Source organism: Poecilia mexicana, unplaced genomic scaffold (genome assembly GCF_051168715.1).
Source record: "Poecilia mexicana isolate PSO_F unplaced genomic scaffold, ASM5116871v1 scaffold_4, whole genome shotgun sequence".
Taxonomy (NCBI): domain Eukaryota; kingdom Metazoa; phylum Chordata; class Actinopteri; order Cyprinodontiformes; family Poeciliidae; genus Poecilia; species Poecilia mexicana.
This window is the reverse complement of record NW_028263373.1, coordinates 9,446,643-9,469,169: the sequence shown is the minus strand read 5'-3', so window position 1 is coordinate 9,469,169 and position 22,527 is coordinate 9,446,643. Positions and strand designations below refer to the sequence as shown.

General features: G+C 38.4%; 2 protein-coding genes across 9 annotated transcripts in view; both read left to right on the top strand.

Moving 5' to 3' along the window:
- tcf3b (transcription factor 3b) overlaps positions 1-15,140 on the top strand; it is a 32,634-nt gene extending 17,494 nt beyond the window's left edge. For 2 of the 8 annotated variants that reach the window (XM_088004907.1, XM_014983683.2), the window contains 17 exons: positions 392-464; positions 902-942; positions 1,160-1,292; positions 2,496-2,542; positions 8,910-9,009; positions 9,098-9,198; positions 9,387-9,480; positions 9,581-9,639; positions 9,739-9,814; positions 9,934-9,995; positions 10,823-11,020; positions 11,548-11,659; positions 11,786-11,933; positions 12,212-12,265; positions 13,322-13,560; positions 13,650-13,801; positions 14,891-15,140. In XM_088004907.1, the coding sequence (XP_087861033.1) occupies positions 392-464; positions 902-942; positions 1,160-1,292; positions 2,496-2,542; positions 8,910-9,009; positions 9,098-9,198; positions 9,387-9,480; positions 9,581-9,639; positions 9,739-9,814; positions 9,934-9,995; positions 10,823-11,020; positions 11,548-11,659; positions 11,786-11,933; positions 12,212-12,265; positions 13,322-13,560; positions 13,650-13,795 (1,683 nt within the window). In that variant the 3' untranslated portion in view covers positions 13,796-13,801; positions 14,891-15,140. Of the gene's footprint in view, positions 1-391; positions 465-901; positions 943-1,159; positions 1,293-2,495; positions 2,543-8,909; positions 9,010-9,097; positions 9,199-9,386; positions 9,481-9,580; positions 9,640-9,738; positions 9,815-9,933; positions 9,996-10,822; positions 11,021-11,547; positions 11,660-11,785; positions 11,934-12,211; positions 12,266-13,321; positions 13,561-13,649; positions 14,605-14,890 lie in introns of those variants that run through there. The other 6 variants (XM_088004904.1, XM_088004905.1, XM_014983690.2 and 3 more) reach the window with 6 other exon arrangements.
- A 4,127-nt stretch (positions 15,141-19,267) lies between these two features.
- On the top strand, positions 19,268-22,348 carry LOC106915822 (cytochrome b-c1 complex subunit 10-like). Its single transcript, XM_014983701.2, has 3 exons — positions 19,268-19,423; positions 20,757-20,892; positions 22,145-22,348. Exons 1-2 carry the CDS (start codon positions 19,362-19,364, stop codon positions 20,875-20,877), a joined length of 183 nt encoding a protein of 60 aa, XP_014839187.1. The 5' UTR covers positions 19,268-19,361; the 3' UTR covers positions 20,878-20,892; positions 22,145-22,348.
- The last annotated feature ends 179 nt before the right edge of the window (positions 22,349-22,527 follow it).

The following is a 22,527-nucleotide window of genomic DNA, read 5'->3' as shown; positions in this document are numbered from 1 at the left end:
ATCAAGATGTTGACACCATGGCGAAAGTATGGACCTGGAGCACAGTAAACTCCAAACCAGGCACTATTTAGAACTGGAGTGCTCAAAAAACAACACGTGTACTTTGAAGATGTGATGGGGTTTGATGTTGATGTTGCTCGTAGTTCTTATCGTTACATCTTTTTTTTTTTTTTTTTTTTTTACCAGCATGTCTGGCAACATCAGAAATTGTCACAGCAGCTCAACAATATGAATGCACAACCAACCTACATAAATACTGGCATTCAGCAGTCTGAACAGCATTTATCACTGTCCATGAGAAACTTCAGACTTGTCTTGTACTTAAAAACACAAATGTATTCAGACATTTAAACTTGAACCCCAGTTATATTCTGTACCATTGATCCTGCAGAGCTACGGAGAGGGATCCCACTTCAGTGAACATGAAGGCTTGTCCTCCCCATTTATTAGTTCAGGGATTGCAGGTATGTCCTTTAATGTACTTTTCTACAGCTACCACCTAATTTTCTGACCCTACATGTTACTGTCGACACTTTTGATTGGATGGCAATTTGTACTTTTTGACTACAAAAATAGTTTTGTAGTGAAACGTGTATGTGTGCCTGCATTCATAGTCCTATGTGTGTGTGTGTGTGTGTGTGTGTGTGTGTGTGTGTCTGTGTTCATCCGTTGAGGGTTGGGGATGTTAGGGTGCTGAAGCAGAAACCCTCCCTGGGGTTTTGTCTGGCGGGCGGCTTTATGCAGCTGAGCGTATTGACAAAGGGGGAAGGCCTCCCTGAACAGTTTCTACTTATGAAAACCTACTTTTCATTTCTGTTATCACACATCATTGCATCCGAGTGTTTTTGAGCAATCTGCTCTAATTACGCCAAAGTTTAAGCATGTTTTTTTTCCCTTGTAGGTAAAAACGAGAGGCCACCGTACACTCCCTTCGTAAGCCAGGTATGTTCCACCATTCACAGTCCTTGTATGTCTCTGACCATACAAGTAGAAACTAAATTTAATGCCGAATCGCTAAAGGAAGCTCCATTTTCTCAGTTCTCTTTTCAGACGCTTTGAATTTACAACCGTCTTTGTTTCTTAGAAGAGAAGTTGATGTTTTTTGTTGTTCTTTCCCCACGCATGTTGTTGGTAAAAGATTTGCTCTCTCTGTTTCTAGCCTGGTTTATTTCCAAGTGACATAGCAATGCCCAGTCCAGATGCTTTGTCTCCCTCTGGCATAAAGTCAGGCTCTCAGTTTTATCCATCATATCCCAACAACCCCCGGAGAAGGCCGCCTGAAGGAGGCTTAGGTAAATGAAATAAAAACCATGAAACATTCCTTGGTGCTGTTAAAGCTTTGATTTTTTTCTTCCCTCTTTTTTTAACCACATAAAGATGTCGAAGTCTGTTTTCCAAATGTTAAGATTACATTTTTACCAGATTTGATCAAAAAGATAAAACCCATCTCTTCCCTTGATACCTAGTTAAAATGATACACTGAAAGATCTGAGGCTGATCAGATACACGGGTTTGAGATGATTTAATATGACCTTATATTTCATGGAAGTGTGTATCAGTACTGCAGAAGATATGAATATGTTAGGAAAAACTACCAATTATGCCCTATTGATGTTATACATTTTCTTTAATTTATTTACTTTTGCTAACAATGTATTGCCTATATACTAACATACATCAATATGCTATAGATGTACAAGAAGTATTCTTATGAATAGTCTGTTTTCTGTGAGTAAATGATTAAAAAAAATATATGCTGTGAGAGTTTTTAATCAAACAGAAAAATAAAGGAATTACAAAATCCTTCTTATTTATGCATTTAACCAAGTTTTCTTAAGCATAAACAAAGGGCATCAATCTACACACTGTGGCGCGATGCCTTCATAGAGACAGTTTTAGGTCTTTTAACCGACCTGCTCATCATCTATCAGAGTCAATTATGAACAAACCGGCTGAGTGATTAATTCATCTCTACTTTGTACATGTATTTATTTCACCATGACTATATGTTCATAATACATCAAGGGAGACAGTGTTTTTTTCTGTTATTTATTTTTTTTCATGTGTTTGTATAATTAAATATAAATGGAAATCACCAAAGAAAATAAAGGCTTACCGCAATAAAAACATAAGCAAATGGGACGAATGAGATTCAACTTAAATTGTTTAACTTGGTATGAATGGGACCTGTCAGTCTTGATTTAAATTGAATTAAATAAGTGCTTGTCTTAAAATCCAAATCCAAATGGTAGCAGCCATTTTATGTTTGTCTTTTACAAGAAATAAATATATTTTTAATCAGCTTTACTCTGGTTATAGATGAAGAAAGAGAAACACTTTGTCACTGACAAAGTGTTCAGAATTGCTGAAATTGGATCAAGGACATAACCATGCATAATGTTTGCTTAAATTTAATTTATGTTTGCAGTTCTTATTTTTTTAAAACTATTATTCTGATGTGATTTTTTTTTTTTTTTTTAATGTTCTGTCTACAGAGACCCAGCCAAAGAAGATTCGGAAACCCCCTGGCCTGCCTTCCTCGGTGAGAACTCCTTTCTTCTCGTCTCCTCAGCCAGTTGCCCGTTTTCTTTTCTGCGTGCATATCCTGCGGCTCCCCCGCCCCGCATTGAGCCGTCCTGTAGCAGACAGGAGTAAAGACCGTCTGCTCAGACATACACTCAGAGAGCTGCCAGTTGCATCATTGTTGTGGTTGTTGCTGCAGTCAGGTGGTCTTAGGTGGTGTTTGAGATGCTTGTCTTCCTTGCAGTCGGGCACTTTTATCTTATCTTGTAGTAGTTTGACAAATTTATGAACTGATTTCTTTCAACAGCCTGATCTGAACTGGATAAACGTGTAGAACATGGTTCCTATGCAGTCTGGAAAAGTATAACATTTGATTTTCACTGTTTTATAGACCCAGACAGATATTTATAAAGAAAACAATGATTGGAAAAATATTCACATTTTCTCCCATTTCTTTTCTTTTTGTTTTCCTAAAAGAACAAAACACAAAGCTGAGGCTGGAAAAATCAGGTATATTCACGTAGGAGCCCTGGTGGAATGAAGGTTTTCAGCTATCAAAGTTGTTCTTTATTGTGTAAATGTAAACATTGTGTTTGGTTTTTAAAGTCATTCTCCAAAAAATGCTTCATTTACTCCTACAGTTCATAATGTGGTAACTTAGATAAGCTCATGATTAGCATTTAACATCTTAAATCTCTCAAAACCTCAGCTCTCGTCCAAGCAGGATAAAGTTTCTGGTGATGGCATGCCTGACTGTAACTTGTGTCATTTTTTGTCAGCGTGCCCAGAGGTAATAGCAGTCGATGGGAGGATGACGGCAGCCGCACATAGCTGCAAATACAAGTCACCGTTACTCATTTTATTGAACTGAATCAGGTTCATGCCCATTCATGAATCAGAGTCACATTTTAGGTTTGACGTGTGTACTCATACCCAGCCTGTCTACTTAAACAGTTTATAACAAAATAAAAAGAAGTGTTTTTAGTTGGAAAATCTACAAATCAAAGTGAAGTAAGCAAAAACACAAGCTTCGCCCATTTTTTTTTCCTGCTCAAATTGATTCTGAAATGTCTTAAGCAATAGTTAGTGGATTTCTTTTTTAAGTTTGCAGGACACTTGAGTGTTAACCCTAACACACAATGACTTAAAGTCCTTGTGGGCCAGTGCCCTGCATGGTTTGGATGTTTTGCTGCTTGAACACACCTGATTTGCATGAGTGGGTCATTAGTAGGGTCACGCAGAACGCTGGAGGAGGAAAGAATTGATTGGTTGTAATCAGGTGTGTGTGTTGACCTACGACATGCAGGATTAGAACGGCCAACCCACCCCTGGACCAGCAGGTTGTTAGTTGGATCTTTTTATTAAGTCCAGTCTGAATACTGTGTCATTACTATGAACTGCTGTACTTTCACCAAGAAGTTCTCAGGTAGCAGTGAGCTGCACGATTAAATCCAAAATTGTAATTTCTTCCAGTTTATTTTCCTGATAATGTTTAATTTGAATAATTTTGATACAAAGCTCTAAATTAAGTGTTTTTAAGTTAAAAAAATTGTTGCATTATTTGCATGTGTCTGAATTGAGCTCACTTCATCCTGTTACACCCTGGTACTATCAGTTGCTACCAGCTGTACTGAGAAGTGACCCAATTATTAAATAGTGTCTGCCTATGTGTAATTTAATCACTGAGGTCTGTGAGAACATTTCTGAACAAATGGCATCATTAAGGCTTAAGAAACAGCAGGCAGGTGAGTGATGAAAATGTTGAGATGCTTTATGAGGGGTAAGGTTATAATGCAGTATTCCAGAATATTGCCTGATTGGAACCTAGAAAGACGAGTGAATTTACCGCACCTGCAAAAAAATAAATAAAATAAAATACTGGAACTGGACTAAATCCTGAACACATTGTTCCTGGAGCAGCATCATGCTGGGGGATCCATCTTGAACAGAGCTAAATACAGAACCATGCCTGAAGAAAGCCTGTCACAGGTGACAAAAGACTGAAGCCCGGGGCAGAGACTCATCTGCTAGGAGGACAAGTCTAAACATCCACTTAGAGCCTCAATGGGGTGAACAGTTTCATGTTAAAATGGCCTACTCCAAGTAAAGATCTAAACTAAGTTGAGAACATGTGGAAAGGTGAGCAAATTGATCTTCAGACACTTTAACTTGGAAATGAATACATGTGTTTAGTACATGTAGATTTTGGGATTTTTATTTAGCAATGTTTAAAGCCTCCCCGCCCCCTTTGTGATTTACAATGATGCGTTTCTTTTTAATTATCTTTAATTTCTATGCAACACTCTAAAGTTTGTGTTTGCAGCATAGCAAAATTGTGGAAAAGTGCTACAAATGCTTTTGGAAGGCACCAACTTTTCCAACTGGTTTGCATTAATTATTTGTAGTATATTTAGTTTATGCTCAGTGTGTGGAACCTGATGATGTCTTCAAGCCACCGTATTTAAAAGTTTTGTTGTTTTACACAAGTGAAGCTGCTGTTTAGCAACACAGCTAAACAGCACCTGTAAGAGTTGTGTTGAAGTGGCCTCGGAAACCTGTGCGTGGGGACGCTGTGGCGCTTTCTACATCAGATGTTTGGGTGCGAACCCCCGTCTAGCCAACACTTTCTGTTTCTTCTCTGAACCTCCGTCGTTCTCTTTAGCACCATGAACGATGGGGCTGTGTGGGTTTCGGTGCGAATGATGATGTCTGTTTGTGTGAACCCCCCACCCCTGCCTCACCTCCGCCTACGCTGCACCACATGATGGCCTGGGTGGGCCTCCCCCCTGCGAGTGACCCAGTTGTGAGGCGCAGTGCTTGCGAGGCCTCTTAGCCCCGTGTCTGAGCCCAGATTAATGACTGATGATCCTGTGGTCTCTTTCCACCCTCCTACCCTCCTCCCTTTCTTTTTTACCTTACCAAACTATCCATTTTCCTCTTTATCTACTTTTATAGCTTGAACAACATTGCTTTGAATCCAAAAACTTTACGCATCCACTCGGTTCCTGTAAACCCTTCCCCCGCTTATGTTTCAAAAACACACAAACATTTGCTTCTCTTCTGGCCCCTAGTTGTCCCTTTTCCTACCCACAAACCTTTGTGGTTGAATATAAGCGCTTGTGGGTTAGTTTGATGTTAATCTTCATCGATTCCCCACCTTTAGCACTAAACCTTTTTTTTTTTTTCCGTGTGTGTGCGCAGAGGCCTTTACACGGTCATAACCTGAATCACATTAAACCCGTATTAGTTAAGGATTTTACCCTATAAATCTCTTTCTTCCCTGAGAATACAATTACCCGGCAGTGCCTGTCATTGTGCGGCTCTGTGCTCCCGTCTAGAGCAGCAGGATTCGCAGGACATTGTTCCCGGTGAAAGAACAACTCAAAGCTTATTGTTAAATGAAGCCATCTCCATCATGTTTCCCCCCGAATTAACCGTGATCATTTTAAATCCCCCGTTTCCTTCACACTCCCTTGGCCGTATCAAGCTTTGTTTAAGTCATTTAGATTACTGTCCCCTGTCCCCCTGAACACCTCTTATCTCTCCACCCATTTCATATATCATCAGGACCTTAATTTTTTTTTCTCCCCTCTCAATCCTCATCCTTGCCCCTTTACCACCCCCTACCCACCACAGTTTCTCCCCGTCTCTCTCCCTCTCTTTCCGTCTCTCTCGCTGACTGGATCCCAGCCCCCATCTCTCTCTCTCTCTCTCTCTCGCTCGCTCGCTCTCTCTCTCGCTCTCTGTCTTTCTCTCTCCCTCCACTCGTTCCCTCTCCTCAGCCCAGCTGCCTGTGGAGTTGGATGCGGTCCAGGAACAGGCAGATGGCTCTGTAATTAGAAGTGCATCTCTCCATTCCCTTTCCACTTCTCCTTGTTAAATCAAATTACAGAAAAAATCCCTTTTCTGGATTAGCATTCTTTGCAGCATAGCCTTCATTCTCTTCCCTTTTCCTGTATCTGCCATGTAGTACAGAGGAAGAGGAGTGAGTGAGTGAGTGGCACATGAGGGTGAATGGAAACCAGGGACTTCCTGTGTCCATCCTCGGTCTTTATTGCCAGTTTAGTTTCGCCAACATTTAGAAAGGATGTTCACGCGATTTCATGCACAGGATTTCGGCTTTGTTTTTCAGTGCATTGCTTTTTCAGTTTGTGCATGAATGGGTGTGTTGGCTCACTAAATGCATGGTATGCGCGCGAGCTGATACCGAGCGTGTTACAGGGAGGGGCTGCAGGCCTGGCAGTGCGATGTCACTGGGGTCCTAGGAGCTAGAGGAAATGCTCACTGTGCACTGGGATTCAAGCCGTCGCTGTACCCAGCATGCCATGGCCACTGTGGTCTCCTCTACAGGCGAGGAGCTGGCCTCCTTCCTCCACCACCTCCAGCAGACTCCCTCATGCCATCTTGTGGCCGTTTGAGGCCACTGTGATCCAATGGCTGTGGTCCATGACTAACTGAAATCATTTAGTCAGCAGGAAATTGTTTGGTTTTTTTCCCCTGCATTCCAGGTTTTTTTTAAAACTGTTGAGTATATGATATTTCCACTAAAATGTCACCAAGAAAATATATTAAATCATGTAACACTGACTTTACCTATAATAATGTTTTATACAACCTTTATTGGTTATTTTTAACATTTAATCAGAAACATAAACTCAATATTGTAACTTTTTTCCATTGTGCTCTTTATAGATCAACTCTGAAGGTCTAACAATGTAATGTTTGTTGGGTGATTAGCTTAGGTAGCTGTATTGCAGTTGGTTGCTTAACAGTGTTGCTCAATCCTGCTCATCACAGATGAGGTTGGCCATATTCTGCACCTATGAGGTTTCAAAAATGAAGACATGGTTTTAGAACCAGAGGACATCATCCAAGGAGAAATTGATAGTCTACAGCATGATTTTAGTTGAAACATAATGTTTATGAATTTTTTAAAAAATGTCTATTTCGGCATGCTATTTTCATCCAAATCGGTGTGATCTTCAAGTCCCATCCTTGCAGCCTGTGTGTGGCAACAGGTTGGGGTCCAGTCATTGGCCGGCTCGGTCTGCGCTTCGATTTCAAAATAAAGCTGGTGGATCCGTGCGGTGTCTGCTTACCCCCTAATAAAACGGGTTATAAAAGTTTTCAGCGGCTAAAGTAGACTTAAGGATCAGAAAGCAGCACAAGTGCTATGCATGAGATCTGATGAGCCAAGAAAAATAAAGAAATAAAGCTGCTGAGTGCTGTCCAAGTTTAGACAGATTGTCCTAGATTTTCCCACTTATTGTTTGACCAGATTAAAGCTCTGGAGATACAATGCTGACGTCCAAATGAATTTAACTTCACCCATTCTAATGACATTGGGTAGATGATGTGGATAATACGATTTAAAAAATTTAAGCAAGACAAATTCCTACATAATACATACTTAAGAAAAATAAATCTATTTCTATTACACCTTCTTATTTTTTATAAACTCTTTCATTAAGTCCCACTTTTGTCTGATTTTACTTCGTTATCTTCATTGTTTTATTGTAAATAAATTTTGTTATTTGAACATACAGAAATAATATACATAATTGTAATGATGGAGAACTAAACTTTTGATACTGTTTGAATCTTAATTATTATTATCATAGATAAAACCCATCCTTGGTGTTTGACGCCTCAACAGTTCAGTTCTGAGTTCAGCGAACTCCTGGTCCGTCTCGACGACGTCAGAGCGACCTGCTGAATAATGTGCATGAAGCAGCAATCCACCTGGGTTTTGGTGTGTTTTTGCTGTAATTCTACCTGCCGGCTGGTCGCACCGACCCCCTCTAATCGCAACACGACACCCTTGAGCCTGGAAACCGGCTCACCCCTACGTGAGTCGTAATAGCAGTCGGTTGAGTTTGACCTCTCTTGCCATCTTGGTTCTTTCAACAACAATAAAAGCAAAAACAATCAGGCCTGTAAAAGCTGCCTTTTACAGATGTTTTAGTTTCCCGCGTTTACCAGCTTGTTTGGTGCAGCTGCAAATGTTTCCCAACAGCTAAATTTGTCGTTTATTTTGTAAGGAAAATGTGTAGCTTCTGTCTGGCTGCCAGCTGGCTAGCAGTGTGCAGCATCAGATGTAGAAGGGATGGCGCTGAGTTACTGTGCTTTATAGATGAAACTCTGGCACGCTTCAAAAGCACTCTCAACCCAAGGAACTGGAAATATTTGTAGTTTTAATATTGTAACATTTGAATTCATTGGTAAGTTTTAATTCTTAAACAGAGACCAAACCTAGGGTGCCACACACAAAAATAAAAACCAGGATTTACCAGTTTCTCCCTTTTTAATGTGTTGACACTATAGTTTTTTTTTTTTTTAAGCTGTTTTTTTTTTTTTTTAAAAAACTTGCATGCTTGTTCGTTTAGGTCTATGCTTCTACATCCGGAGATGAGTTTGCCAGGGACAACGGAGGGTATCCTGGTGCCAAACCCGGCGCTGTCTATCCCGGCACTTTCTACATGCAAGGTAACGTTTCGAGAACCGTCGTCTTGTGTAACGTTGACTTCTGTTGGATTTTAATATACATTTTCAAATATTATTTCCCATCCCTCAGAAGACCCCTGGTCATCTTCTGGCTATTCTGGGATGTTGGGTAACTCTCCTCACATTGGACAGCCAGGCTCTTTCCCAGCTATCAACCCACAGGACAGAATGGTGGGTTTGTGCTTCATTGTTCCTCAAGCTTTCAAATTTCACCTATCGTCACTCCAGTATTTACATTTGCAATATTTTCTTTTTGTTTTCTTTAAAAGCAGCCTTTATAATGCGTTGTATTACTCGGTTATTTATTTTGTATTTTATTGTACTTTTTGTGAAGCTTCACTCTGTCTCTGATCCAACAGAACTATTCTCTGCCTGGCAGCGAAGTCAACGGCTTCCACTCTGCCCCCACCACCTACAACCACACATCCACCATCAATGGAGAGGGCATCATGGGTAAGCACCCAAGTTTCTGGACAGCATCTTCAGCTGATCTGTTGAAAGTCTACAGCTATTAGTTTGTTCTTATTTATTCATCTATTTATTTTCTCTGCAGCCACCCGAGGCACAACAGCAAGCAGTTCAGGAGATGAGATTGGAAAAGCTCTTGCTTCTGTGAGTTTCTTCTTTATTTTTGTTCTGTTTTTAATAAGTTCACACTGACTAGATATTTAGATATTTCAAATTATGATTTATATCGACTATACCTTTCAGATTTACCCGTCGGACCACAACAGTAATAATTTCTCTTCGGCTCCTTCCACTCCTGGATCTCCCCAGGCCATCCCAGGTAAACCGCAACCATCGTTTACAGTAGATATGACCAGAAAAAAAAAATGTGTCTGCAGCTCCATCTGGTGTTTATATTAAAGAACTGACTCGTAACATGACGGAACATTATCTCTGCAGGAGCTCAGTCTCAGTGGCAAAGACCAACCACACCCAACTATGAAGGGCAACCACACACACTGGTAAGTTGACATCTTTCGCTACTTCACCAAAAGTTATTTTAAAGCGTTAAAGGGTCACAAGGTCATGGTATCAGGCTCTGTTTGAGGGTTTTAGGTAGATTATGTCCTACATGCATTATATGCAAGACTTAATGCTTTTGGGTTATCAGGAAGCCACAGATAAATGCACTGTATCTCTTGGTTTAAAACTGGACTCGGGCTTCTTATAATAGGTCTGGTCTCAGTGTTAAACAGTTTACATTATATACTAAACACTTTGCTTTCAATATATTTAGTCTAAGATAAAGCCAGTCCTGATGCGACATGTCTAGGTATCCGAACTGGAAGGCAGCTTCAGCCTTGTTTTGTTTCCTGATTTGTGACACTTGAATGAAATCTTACTTCAGTAAAAAAAAAAAAAAAAAAAAAAAGTTTTTCAACTTGGTTGATTTTTTAAATAAAAGCTTATTGGAAAAGAAAATGAGCGGAAAATTGTGAAGATTTGAAATGTAACATGCTGAAGCAACCTCCTGCTGAAGAAATGGTTCAATTTTGTTTGTCTGGAAAACAACAACAGTGCTAAGAAACTGAACAATTGAAGTGAACAAATGCTATTTAGTTAACTTTATTTAGTTTGTGCATAAAAAATAATTTGTATTTATACTGAATGAAGATGATGTGGGAGTTATCTGTGATAAACTATGGTAATCTCTTTTTAATCAAAATCTGAACTTCTTTTTATTTTGTATGTTTTGTTTTTTTAAAATGACAAATGTAATTTTGTAGTGATATGAGAAAACTGAATGTGCTCTGTTATGCTAATGGTCACATTTCATGAACTTGTGCAGCAGAATAAAATGGAGGACCGCTTGGAAGAGGCCATCCACGTGCTGCGTAGTCATGCTGTGGGCCAGAGCCCAGCGTTAGAAGGCGCTCACTCTGACATGCACAGCCTGCTGTCCTCAGTGCACAACGGGGGCCTTGGAGGCCTCTCCCCAGCTTTCCCCAATGCCAGCCTTGCTCTCAGCAACAGACATCCTGCTTTGGTGAGTCATTTTTCCTCTATTTGTTCTGTCTTTTATGTTTTCAGCTGTTAAAAGGATTGCATGGACCAAAATATCTCTGCTAGAAATGTGTGTACTCACAGAGGATGAGTACAAGTTCAGTGGTTTAGATGCTTCTGAGACGATAATGTTCCTTTTAAGATTTACTAATGGTTCAGTTTTTAAACAGTCTCATTGCAACAATTTACAAATAAATCATAAAAAAATACTTTATACTAAGCAATAAATTATGTAATCAATTTAATTAGCTCTGCACTCTTGTGTTAAAAAATGTGCATCATTGTTTTGAATAGTATTTGAAGAGGGCAAAAAAAAAAAAAAAAGTTCAGTACGTCGTCTTTGTTGCCATCTGCTGGCCAAAGATTATATTGTAAGAAGCAAAATAATTTTCTTACAATATAACTTGGTCAATTAAATTTAAATGTATGGTTTACTCCCCCATAAAAAATTACCAAAGCAGTCTAGCTAACTTTTGATAGATTGACATTAATATGCTCCACTTTGATCAGCAGGGAGGGAAGCATGAGGAGCCCACAGGACTTCCTCCCAGCAGCACTCTCCTGCATGGCCATCACGCCACTGGACCCACGCCATCCGTTGGCCAACCAGAAGGCTTCACTAGTGAGATACACTGTTAATTTTTTTTTTTTTTTTTTTTTTTACATAAAACTGTCGTTACATGTCCTCTTTATTTTGGAACCAAGTTTCTCGACTATGGCTAGTAAGTATTTGCATGCTTGTCTTCAGGTCTCCCTGGAGGTTTGGCCCGGTCAGCTCACTCTTCCAGCAGCTCAGACATCAAAAGAGAAGACAAAGAGGATGATGAAAACTCATCTATTGCAGACAAGTCGGAGGAGGAAAAGAAGGACTCCAAGGCCGCACGTAATCGAACAAGGTAACCTTCAATTTGGCTTCTTCAGAACATTTATTTAGCGATGTGTATTGTTCTCTTGCAATGCACGTGTATTATGGAACAATAGAAGAAAGTTTCCCATCAACTAAGAATGATGGCACAGAGAAAGTGATGTGATACTTTTACGTTTCTGTTGCAACTCTCCAGATTGACGTTATGTAAGGGTTAATTAACCCTTCCTGTGTTTCCCGCTGATTGTTCAGGCTCTGCTAGGTGTTTTAACATTGTCCACCTCCCCTCCCTTCATGTCACGTTTTCAGAAAGGAGGCGTTGACCCTCCAGATGCTCTCTGGCCTATCAGACCAGAAAGATGAGTAAGTTTCTCCAACAGAGGATCAACTTTTAGTGTCTTGGGTTCTTAGAAATCAACTCTCCAAGAAATGTTATTTCACTTGGTGTTTAAAATTATAAAAGCACTTTCCACATTTTTTCTTTCACAGAAATGATATAATTGGTAAAAGAAAAAAAATTATACATCACAAAAACATATTAACATGTTTTTTTTTTTGTGACTTTAGCCAGTGCACAAATATCACAAAATATGAACCACAGAGAATTTATCAAAGTGGTCATCCTAACCTGGAAATGATGCTTTTTGGATGGCTCCTTTATTTACGATGTTTTTAATTATATATTTTTTTGTGATGCAACCAAATGACTCAGAGATTTCCATCTAAGAAAATCTATGAATGTGCCTGATAGGAAACTGTTTATGGACTTCTCAATTATCATTGGAATAGCAGTCAAACTCTTAAAATTGCTTATTAAAATTGCCCGTTCTGCATGTTTCCAATGGTGTTTTGATTACCTTTGATGTTCAAGCAGGGTAAGGACCAGTACCTGCTCTACTGTAAAATGGCTTAAAAATTCTTCTTGGATAGTTTTAGAGTATTTCTTTTCTACATGTTAATAGACTCAAACACACAATGAAGGGAACTTATGTTTCTCCCATCCTCTTCACCTTCAAGTTTAACTTGCATGACCAAGAGCTTCTTGCCACAGCTTAATTGTTTGACAAAATATTATATTGGGAGGGAACTTGCTAGCTGAATACTGGCTCACTCAATCTAAAACGCATAATATTTTCCATTTATATTTATATAATTACTTTCACAGGCATGCCTGAGTGCAATGTCAGGCATTTTCCAAAGGTTAGCAAAGGATAAAGTTATTTTATGTTTAGCAAATCCATTGTTTCTAATCATGTCTGTAACTAGCTAAACACTGTTAATTTCTTGCCAGTTACAATCAAATTGTCTTCTAGTATAACAGCAGAAGGTAAAAATAAGATTTTAGCAGAATATTTCCGTTTGTGTGACACTCTTGTGTGGCACATCAACAAGCATCACCTCTCCGTTTGTATTTCTTAGTAGTCAGGACAACGAGGATGACGAGGATGTTCCCCCTGAGGTGAAGATGGAGCGGGAGAGGGAACGGCGAGTGGCCAACAACGCTCGGGAGCGTCTCAGAGTGCGGGACATCAACGAGGCTTTCAAGGAGCTTGGGAGGATGTGCCAGCTGCACCTCAGCCACGACAAACCTCAGACCAAACTCCTCATCCTCCATCAAGCGGTCAATGTCATCCTCAATTTAGAACAACAAGTCAGAGGTGAGTTCTTAGAAGCGACATGTTCATGAGCCGCCGGAGACCGGTTTAGTTCTTCATTGCGAGGTGCGTTTCTGCTTTCCCTTTGTCAGAGCGCAACCTTAATCCCAAGGCGGCTTGTTTAAAAAGGCGCGAGGAGGAGAAGGTTTCCGGGGTGGTGGGGGAGGCACCCATGCAGCTCCCAGGAGGCCACCCAAGCATGGGAGGAGATGGACACAATCCAGTTGGCCACATGTAACTCCAGGTGGGTTTTCCAAAAAAAAAAAAAAAAAAGCTGGTTATCGTAAATGTTTGATCCTCTGTTGTATGCTTTGAATTTTCATAAGGACCAGAGTGCAGGAAGACACTTCATCTACACAAATCCATGAAATTATTCTGTTATCCTTGCTAACAAATGTTCCAATAATATGCTTTGTTTTTTAAATAACTGCCTTTGAACAATTCTTATAAACACCATTCTTAAATAGAACTGCAAAAGAAAATTACTGTCAAGCAGAAAATATGAGCTGCAGATGGTACAGATTTGCAGCAAATTTTGCTTTTGACTACAATTGCTTTATTTTTCTCTTTGCCAAACAGTAAATGTGACATGCTTAACCACAATCCTCTTCAGTGTGGAAGTTGTTACTGCTGGAAGAACACCTCATTTTCTAATTTCTGTATCAAACGAGTTTTTAAAACTTAAGCTAAGGGTGTAAAAAGCATTTTAAAAAGGAAAAGGCTGCTGCAATAGAGAGCTACACTTTGGAAGAAGGATCCATCTTCCACTGATCTTCAGTCTGTCCCTTTAGTGAAGGAAGAAATTTACCTGAAGCAGGAAGTGTGACTGTAATACAGAGTCGCTCTGTTCTGTTCTGTTGGATGAAACTTTTTTCTCCATGTGATGTAACATACTCAGTCTGGGAATGTTTGCAGTCTCCTAGAAATTTCACCATTAAGATAAGTGTCTACATTCTGTAGGGAACACACACTAAGATGGATATTTATGGTAAATCTTGCTAAATGCTAGTTATTCTGAAAATTAAAACGAATGACCATTTTAAATGTCAGCTCCAAATTATCTTTGAAAATCTCTATTATATAGTGACGTCTGTCTCACATACAGCGTTACTTCTACCTCTGATATAAATGATATATATATGTTGTTGCAGGTTAGATTATTATAATAGAGCATAAACAGGTCTTTGTAAAACATCACTTAGGCAGCTGCAGCTTATCCAAAATGCTTATATGAATTGTGCTAAAAAAATAAACTTGTTTTTGCTGAGGTTTTTTTTTTTTATCCGTCTTTCCAGCTTTTTATAATGTGTTTGGATTTTTTATTGCTTTGCAGATCTGGTGTTTTCCTGGCTCTCAAAGGATGTGGCCTTAACAGATTTCTTCCACCCATTATTCTCAGTGTGTGTGTGTGCGTGTATATATGTGGACATGTCCGTGTATTGTCCGTTCGAGTTTCAAGATGCACATTGACACACTCACATGCATACTGCCAAAACTGACACAATCTGTTTTTCGCACTCCCAGCCATGACTACAAGCTCAAATGTGAAGAACTTTTTTTTTTTTTTTTTTTTTTTTTTTTTAAGTTTTGGTTTGTTTTATACATGTAATATTTTTATTTTCCTTTTTTGGTTTCCAACACGATAATTGAACACCAGAGTACTTTTTGTCCTTTCAACACTTTGGGACTACACACACTGCCAAGAGGTGCTCTGGTGGAGGAATAAAAAGGAGACCTATACAAACACAAATTAAATCAAGGATTTGTGCCTAATTGTTACATGTTTTCTATTTGACATTAAGGCAAATTGCTTTACATGTGAGGAACATTTGTGAGGGATTGCTTATCTGTATGAGCAGTTATTTTTTTAAATGTATGTCATTCCCAGCGTGATGGTACAGTCTTACATATGTTATGTAACTCACAGCTGGAGTTGAACTGTCAAAATTCAGTGACTTTTCTTCGAGCGCGTGGAAAGTGGCGGAGAGTCGGCCCCCGATGTTTTTGACATTTCAAGTGCAGCTTACCTGAAAGATGGGAACGCCAACCAGACGTGGTCTCAGACCCTCCCTCCACCCCGCCGCCACGAGGCATCTGGAGGCTTGGAATCAAAGACTTCTTCCTAGAAAGTTATGATTTGTCCAAGTGAAAGAGTCGGTCAACAAAACAACAACAAAAAAAAACAGTTCTTCCGCTTTTGTTGACCAGGCGTTCTCGCGTTTCTCCAGCAAGCCCTTCGTCACGCATTCAGGTTTTTGTCCTGCTTTGTGTTGTAAAGCATACACGGACGAGACGAAGCACAGTTGTACAGATTTAGGCTCGACCTGCGTCACATTTCAGTCCCTGAAAGTCTTGTATTAAAGCCATCAAAATCATCTGTGAGCGACCAGCACCACTTTTTGTGCTGCTCCGTCCTCGACATGGTTTACTGACGGTGCCAGCGGACTCGAGTCTTTCCCAAACCCCCCCGCCCCCCTTTTATTCATGTACTTTAAAAGGCAAACAAATCCAGGAGGGATTTTTTTTCTTCTCTCAGTCGAAGCAGACGAGCCTTTTGTGTAATTCCTAAACGAGCATTCCCGCTGAATTACGAACCCTTCACCTTCCTCCCGACCGTCGGCGTGTTCTCCCCTTTCTTACTGAGAGAAGTGTGACCTGTAAATTCACTTCATACATTATTCTGTTTCATTTTTCAAAAGTAAATATATATAAAAATATATATTTTTTGTTAGTCTATACATTGTAGATTTTTTACATAAATGGCAATATTAGTTTGAAGTTTAGAGTGTATTGTAGATGAGCTGTATAAGGGGATATTTAACATTTAAATGATGTTCAAATTTTAATTTGAAATTAAACTGGGATGCCAGGAAAAGGATCGACAAGATGATCAATGAGCGTGTTTGTAAATCCTTTTATTGTCCCAGTTTTAGTTCAAAGGCACATCAATAACTACTAAGTTGAATGCCTTCTTTTCCATTTGGGCATATCTGGACAGAGTTTGTGCCACAGTCATGTGACAAAACATCAGAAGGGATTTCTTTTCTTTTTTTCTTGTCTCCAACAGTAATTATGCAACTGGTTTTTGAATGTAGCTACCATGCTAAATGTGGATTTGCCTTCATTTTCAAAGTTGTTTCTGGGTTTTGTTAGCACATTGTAATTTCTTTTCACTTTTTTTTTTTTTTAAATGTCTGCCCTTAAACCAAGTAAGTCTGCGTCTAAAGGTAGATGTCTGGATTTGGGTGTAAGGTAATGGATATTATTGAGAACAAAACAGTGTTATTGTGATGTTATTCCCATGTCATGTTAATTATTTCTTTCTTTTTTTACCAACATGTAATCACAAGTGGGAGGTAGAACATTTTGTGTGTTTCATTTCTACAAAAAAAAGGAAAAAAAATATGAAGAAAAAGACATATACAAATCAATAGTGTGGCCTTTTCATTCTCAAGACTTAAGATGTCACGATGGGAGAGTGATGCCTTATCAGTGCCTGAACTTGTATTTTTTTTTCCATTTAAGACAGTTTTATGTTGTGTACCATATCATTTCATTTATCTTGGAGATTAAAGAGGTACTTGTTCATTCCCCTCCACCCCCATCCTCCCTTTTCTCCAAATGCTTTTTTTCAATTTTTGAGGAAGAAGTTTAAATGGTATAAAGAGATTTTCTTTCAGTGTACCTAGTTAAATAAATAAATGTTAAGCAGATCTTGTTTAGTTTTTCTTTTTCTCTGCTGTCTGTTCAACTGGATTACATTGTCCAACCTGCTGTTTTCATTAAGGTCACTGGTCCAAGTTAATAGGTACCCTGTAATTACAAAATTCACATGAAAAGGTTTAAAAAAAAAAAGAAAAGAAAAAAAGACTGCATCATCCTCTGATCCATTATCTGCATAGACATGTTTCGGGTGTGTTGCTTCAATGTAGGGAGGGAGTTTTTGTTCCTGCATTAGCTGAATCATCTGAATAGGAGTATTTTATAACTTGTTTGCAGTGGCTTTCAATATGTGTAATCAGTAGTTATCATTGTTATCAGACCTGAGCTTAATTTTCAGTTTGTTTTCTTTTTGTGACTTTGACATTGAGATTTTTTTTTATATATATATATATATCAGATACATTTTCACAAAATCACTAGGTGTACTGGATATCTGAAATTTTTTCAAAGAAAATTGTCTAAATGTGGTTTATATTTGCCTCTAAATGACGCGCCTAAATTTTGTAGTGGCACAAATTTCACTCATTTCTTCAGAAACTTGTAAAGTTTGGACTTCTCTCGACAATAGCAAATACTGATTTCATATCAAGCAAAACATTTTCAGGTTTTTAATGACATTATTTAGCTGAACTATAAAGGGACGCGACCAATGAGTGTTAAATACATTTACAGAGTTTGTAATTCTGGGTTGAGGACAGTGTTGACTTCTTTCTGACTCGATCACTCTTCTATTTACATACAAATAGATGAGATTTGTCCTGTATATAACATTAATGTAGCAATAAATGTGCCATTTTTAACAACAGATTATACCTTTTACAATGTCTGGCTTTTGAATATTGTATACATAAAAAAAATAAAAGGAGTCTTTTTAATAAAAGAATTTATTGTAGTTCGGAAATTGAATTTGTTTTAATTGCCAATTAAATACATTTGGGAGAACTGTACAGGTAAATCTCAAATTAGAACATAGTTAATTGATTTGAATAATATAAGTTACACTGCAATACATGTATTGCAGTGTAACATTTCAAGTATTTAATTATTAATTTTGATTAGTATAACTTTGTTTTGTTTATGGCTCTTGGAATGACTGACTATAATCTACACATTGAGAATCTCCCCCCATACTCTCAAATGGGCTTTACTTCACAATCCTTCCCAGGCTGTGGTTGTCCCTGATGCTTGTACACAGTTAGTTCCTTCTTCCACTCAGTTTTCCAGTAACGTGCTTGGGTACAACCAGTTTCTTTATAAACATACTTTTGTGGATTTTTCTAATTGTAGAGGGGTTGGTAGTATCTTTGCATTAAAGAAAAATAAATAAATTTCTGACAAAACCAGGTTTCATTGGCTACAAGCCATAATCAAAATTTACAGAAACATTTGAGCATCTTCAGTTTGAGTGGATTGACGTACTCCATCTAGAATGGGGGATTCTGCATGAAATGTGACTCACAAGATAGCCCTGCAGAAGATGGTGAAGGAAGCTGAGAACGTCACTGAAATGCCCCAACCTTTTGTCTGTTTTAGAACTTCTGAAGGAACAGGACTGGAAATTGTTAGCCTCCTTACACCCTCTTCATGAACTGTTTAAATTGCTGGTTTTTAAAGGAGAAACGGCACCACCAAACTGCTACATAGATTTCTGCCTTAAGCTGTAAAATTACTGAATAGCTATCTGGAGATTTGTTGTAACAGAAGATTGTGTATTTTATAGTATCTAGCTCTATTCATGTATTTTGTTTTTTAATTTATAATTTTTAAGGGATTTTTGTTGTTACACCAATCCTTAAGAAATGGGGTGTCGTTTTTTAATGTCATTAAATATTTGATCCCCCTCCTTCCACCCCAACCCCCAAAAAAAGATGTTAATTGGATGATAGTTGGGAAGACATTAATTGTTTGGTGTCCACAATCCTGAGAGAAAACCCGATAAGATTTTTCTGAACGCTGTGTATTTGTTTTTGTGTTTTATAGACGGGCATTACAAGGGGCAGCTTGAAACGGGTCCTTCAAATCCATCACTTCAACGTTCGGCCGCTCTCATGTTGTGATTAGTTTTCGAGAAGAAAGTCAGAATGATTCAGAAAATACTAAATAAATTTGTTGGTGCCAAATATGTCTCAATCCTGAGGACATGGTAAGTCACTATAACGCTATAACAGGCTGAATTTTGAAGATAATTATTGTCGTTTTTTTCGCGGTAGTTGACCCTGTTTCCCTTCTATGTGACCCGTCTAACTGTCTTTAGCTTAGTTTGGGTATGAATTAAACCTGCTTCATGGCGCAGTTAATTATTAACTTTTAAATCTATAAGGTATGTTGTTAGCCATATGAGGACTCTGGGTGATTCTACTCTCAAAGGCTTATTTTAAGTTAACTTAAAATAACTTATGCTAAGCTCATAAGTCTAAAATTGTCTATTTATTGTTCACTTGTTAGGTATAATAAAATTCCCATTCAAATCTGGTAGTTCTTTTTGTATAGTTGCTTGCTGCACTAGATATCTATTCAAAAAGCATTAAAAATGATTTTTAGATTATGTAAAGATCATAGAAGCTACAATTGAGTTTCAAGTCGGTCAGTAATTTTGTGCCAACTTAGTGAAAATATACAATGAAAATCTGTAAACATTAAGATGACGAACCCCTTTTTGGATTAAATAAGTATTATGGTAGATATACTATTACTCAGTAGTACTAATCTAATGACAGCTTGAAATCACCACACAGAAACTGGAGCTCCAAATTTGTAAGATATTTTGCATAATGGATATTGGTAAAAATAAATAAAATGCAGTATCACAACATGACAGAAGCTGCTCAACAGTTTTAACATCAGAATAAGTCCTGACCAAGTGTTGGTCCCTACATTTCTGGAGAGGCTTCATGTTCATGCCTTCAGATTAGATCAAACATTGCTTAGTATTTCATGGGCAAACATCTGCAACCAAGTCCATTGAGAAGAAGCACATTGCACCCTAGCTCAGTAGAGTGGAGTGATACATTGTATCCCTCAGTCAACCCAGTGGACTATTCTGGTTTTGACTGGTTCCCAGAGAGCAACATTTGCTGGACTACGTTTTTAAGGGCTTTTTAAGATTCAGTAATCTGTGATCGGCCAGAATACTGCAATCGGTGCACCACCGATTTAATGACATCTATTTGACATCAAAATTCATTTACTCATTTTGCCAACAGAGTCACAGGTTTAAGTGTGTCTGGCAAAAGCAGATAATGTGTTTTTATTGAAAGCCACTATTTTTCAACTTTTAAAACATTTCTTTTAAACCTTTATTATGACACATAAGTCATTCCTTTTATAGAGTTCATTGTGCTGCAGCATGATCACAGTAAATTGCAGGTGGGCGAGGGACAGTCCTCCACCACAGGAGGTGGTGTTGATTCATGCGTTGTATTTTACAGTCACGTTTGACCTTTTTTAGAAGTCCTCATGTTTTCCTCCATCTCTAGGGTACCAAATATGGTTGCGTGGGGAACAGTTGGCGGTGTGGCGGTCATTCACTTCACCGACTGGCGGTTAATTCTGGACTATGTGCCGTACGTTAACGGGAAGTTTAAGAAGAACGAATAAAGAGAGGTGTAGGATGTGAGTCTTTTGTCCTTGTATTCAACACAGTTTGTTTCTCCTTATGAATTACCTGTGAATTTCAAGCATAGTGTTTATAAGTTTTAATCCAGTCTGGCAGCTCTTGATGGACGCAGGGCATGCTGGGTAAATTAACACAAGCTTCTGTGTTAATTTAATATTGCCGCAACTTTGCTAACATCTGTCACATGAAGTTTTAATTTAGTTAAATTTAAAACTTTGGAAGTGTCCACACCTCCACCAAGCCGAAGGTCCAGACCCCTTTGTGCAAAGCAAGCGTAGAAGAAGGGGAGTCTATATTTACATAAAATTATAAAACTCTATTATGAGAATTAATTATTTTTTATTTCAAACAGAAAATAAATAATTTCTGCTGCAGTTGATTATTACAATCAAACAGTTGGGGTATTTTCTATAGACCTAACCAAAAATAGGATGGACAGAAAATGTATTAGTGGTTTTCAAGTGCTCCTGTGCTGAATATTATCCCACTCGGTCTTTGTTGTAAATAAGGAAAAATATGTAGGAGCCTTCTTACCAACTGTGCACAGCAACAGGTGGGAGAGGGACAGTCCTGCACTCTTTCATGCGTCACAGAGCAGGAGAAAACTCTCCAGCACTTTTCTTTCTGGTATCAAATCAGTGAAATTTTTATTTAAAAAAAAAAAAGGCAGTTTTGAAACAGCAACTTTTTGAAAAACCTTGAGATAGCCTGGCCAACACCTACATAAAATCTTTATATTTTTTGCTTTAAGCTGTTTAGTTTTATTTTTCGAAATTACGAAACACATGAAATAAATCACTTTAACATTTATTTTATTTTGAATATGCTTTCTATGCTTTAGTTCTTTCTGTGTACTTATCATTTAGACAACTCTGGTCTTTGTTTCTTTTTAAAAAAATAATGGCTGTATAGGTGGAATAGTTTTATAAATATACCAATGTCTGAAATTATCAGCTTCATAATCATGTTTCCCTGAGTTGGATAGTTCAGTGCTTTTGACCCAATCAAACAGATGTGCGTTTTACTTGATAAGCCAGGGGTGACCAAAGTCGGTCCGGCATCCTGCATGTTTTAGTTCTCTCCCTGGTGGTAGAAACAACCTTCTCAGCATGTCAGCGTTCCAATGAGCCATGATGGCTCATTGGATCCAAGTGCATTAAATCAGGGAGAGAACTAAAACATGCAGGATGCCGGCCCTGGAGAACCGACTCTGGGCACCACTGCAATAAGCCTTGTATCTGCTTACAGGACCAGGACTCTGGGCACATGGCTGGACTTCTCTAGCAGCAAGTTTAAGTAGGATGGCTTGTCTCTGCAGGCTATACACGATGCACTCTGTAAAAATGCTTCTTTTTGATCCATTGTTGTAAGATGTGAATAAATTATTAATTTATCCTAATGTTTCCAAGATGTCTTGTAACTTTCAACTATTAAAAGGGTTTTGCTGAAAAATTGTGTCCTTTTTTTTTTAATCATTGTGACAAAAATCTTCCATATTTAAACATCCTAGTTGCATTTAGGGAACTTTAAAAACTACAGAAAACAGTGTAGTGAACTTAAGGAGGGGGAAAAATACACCTGTAGCTTTCAACGCATGTTAAAATGTGTACAGAATAAAAGACAATAGCTGG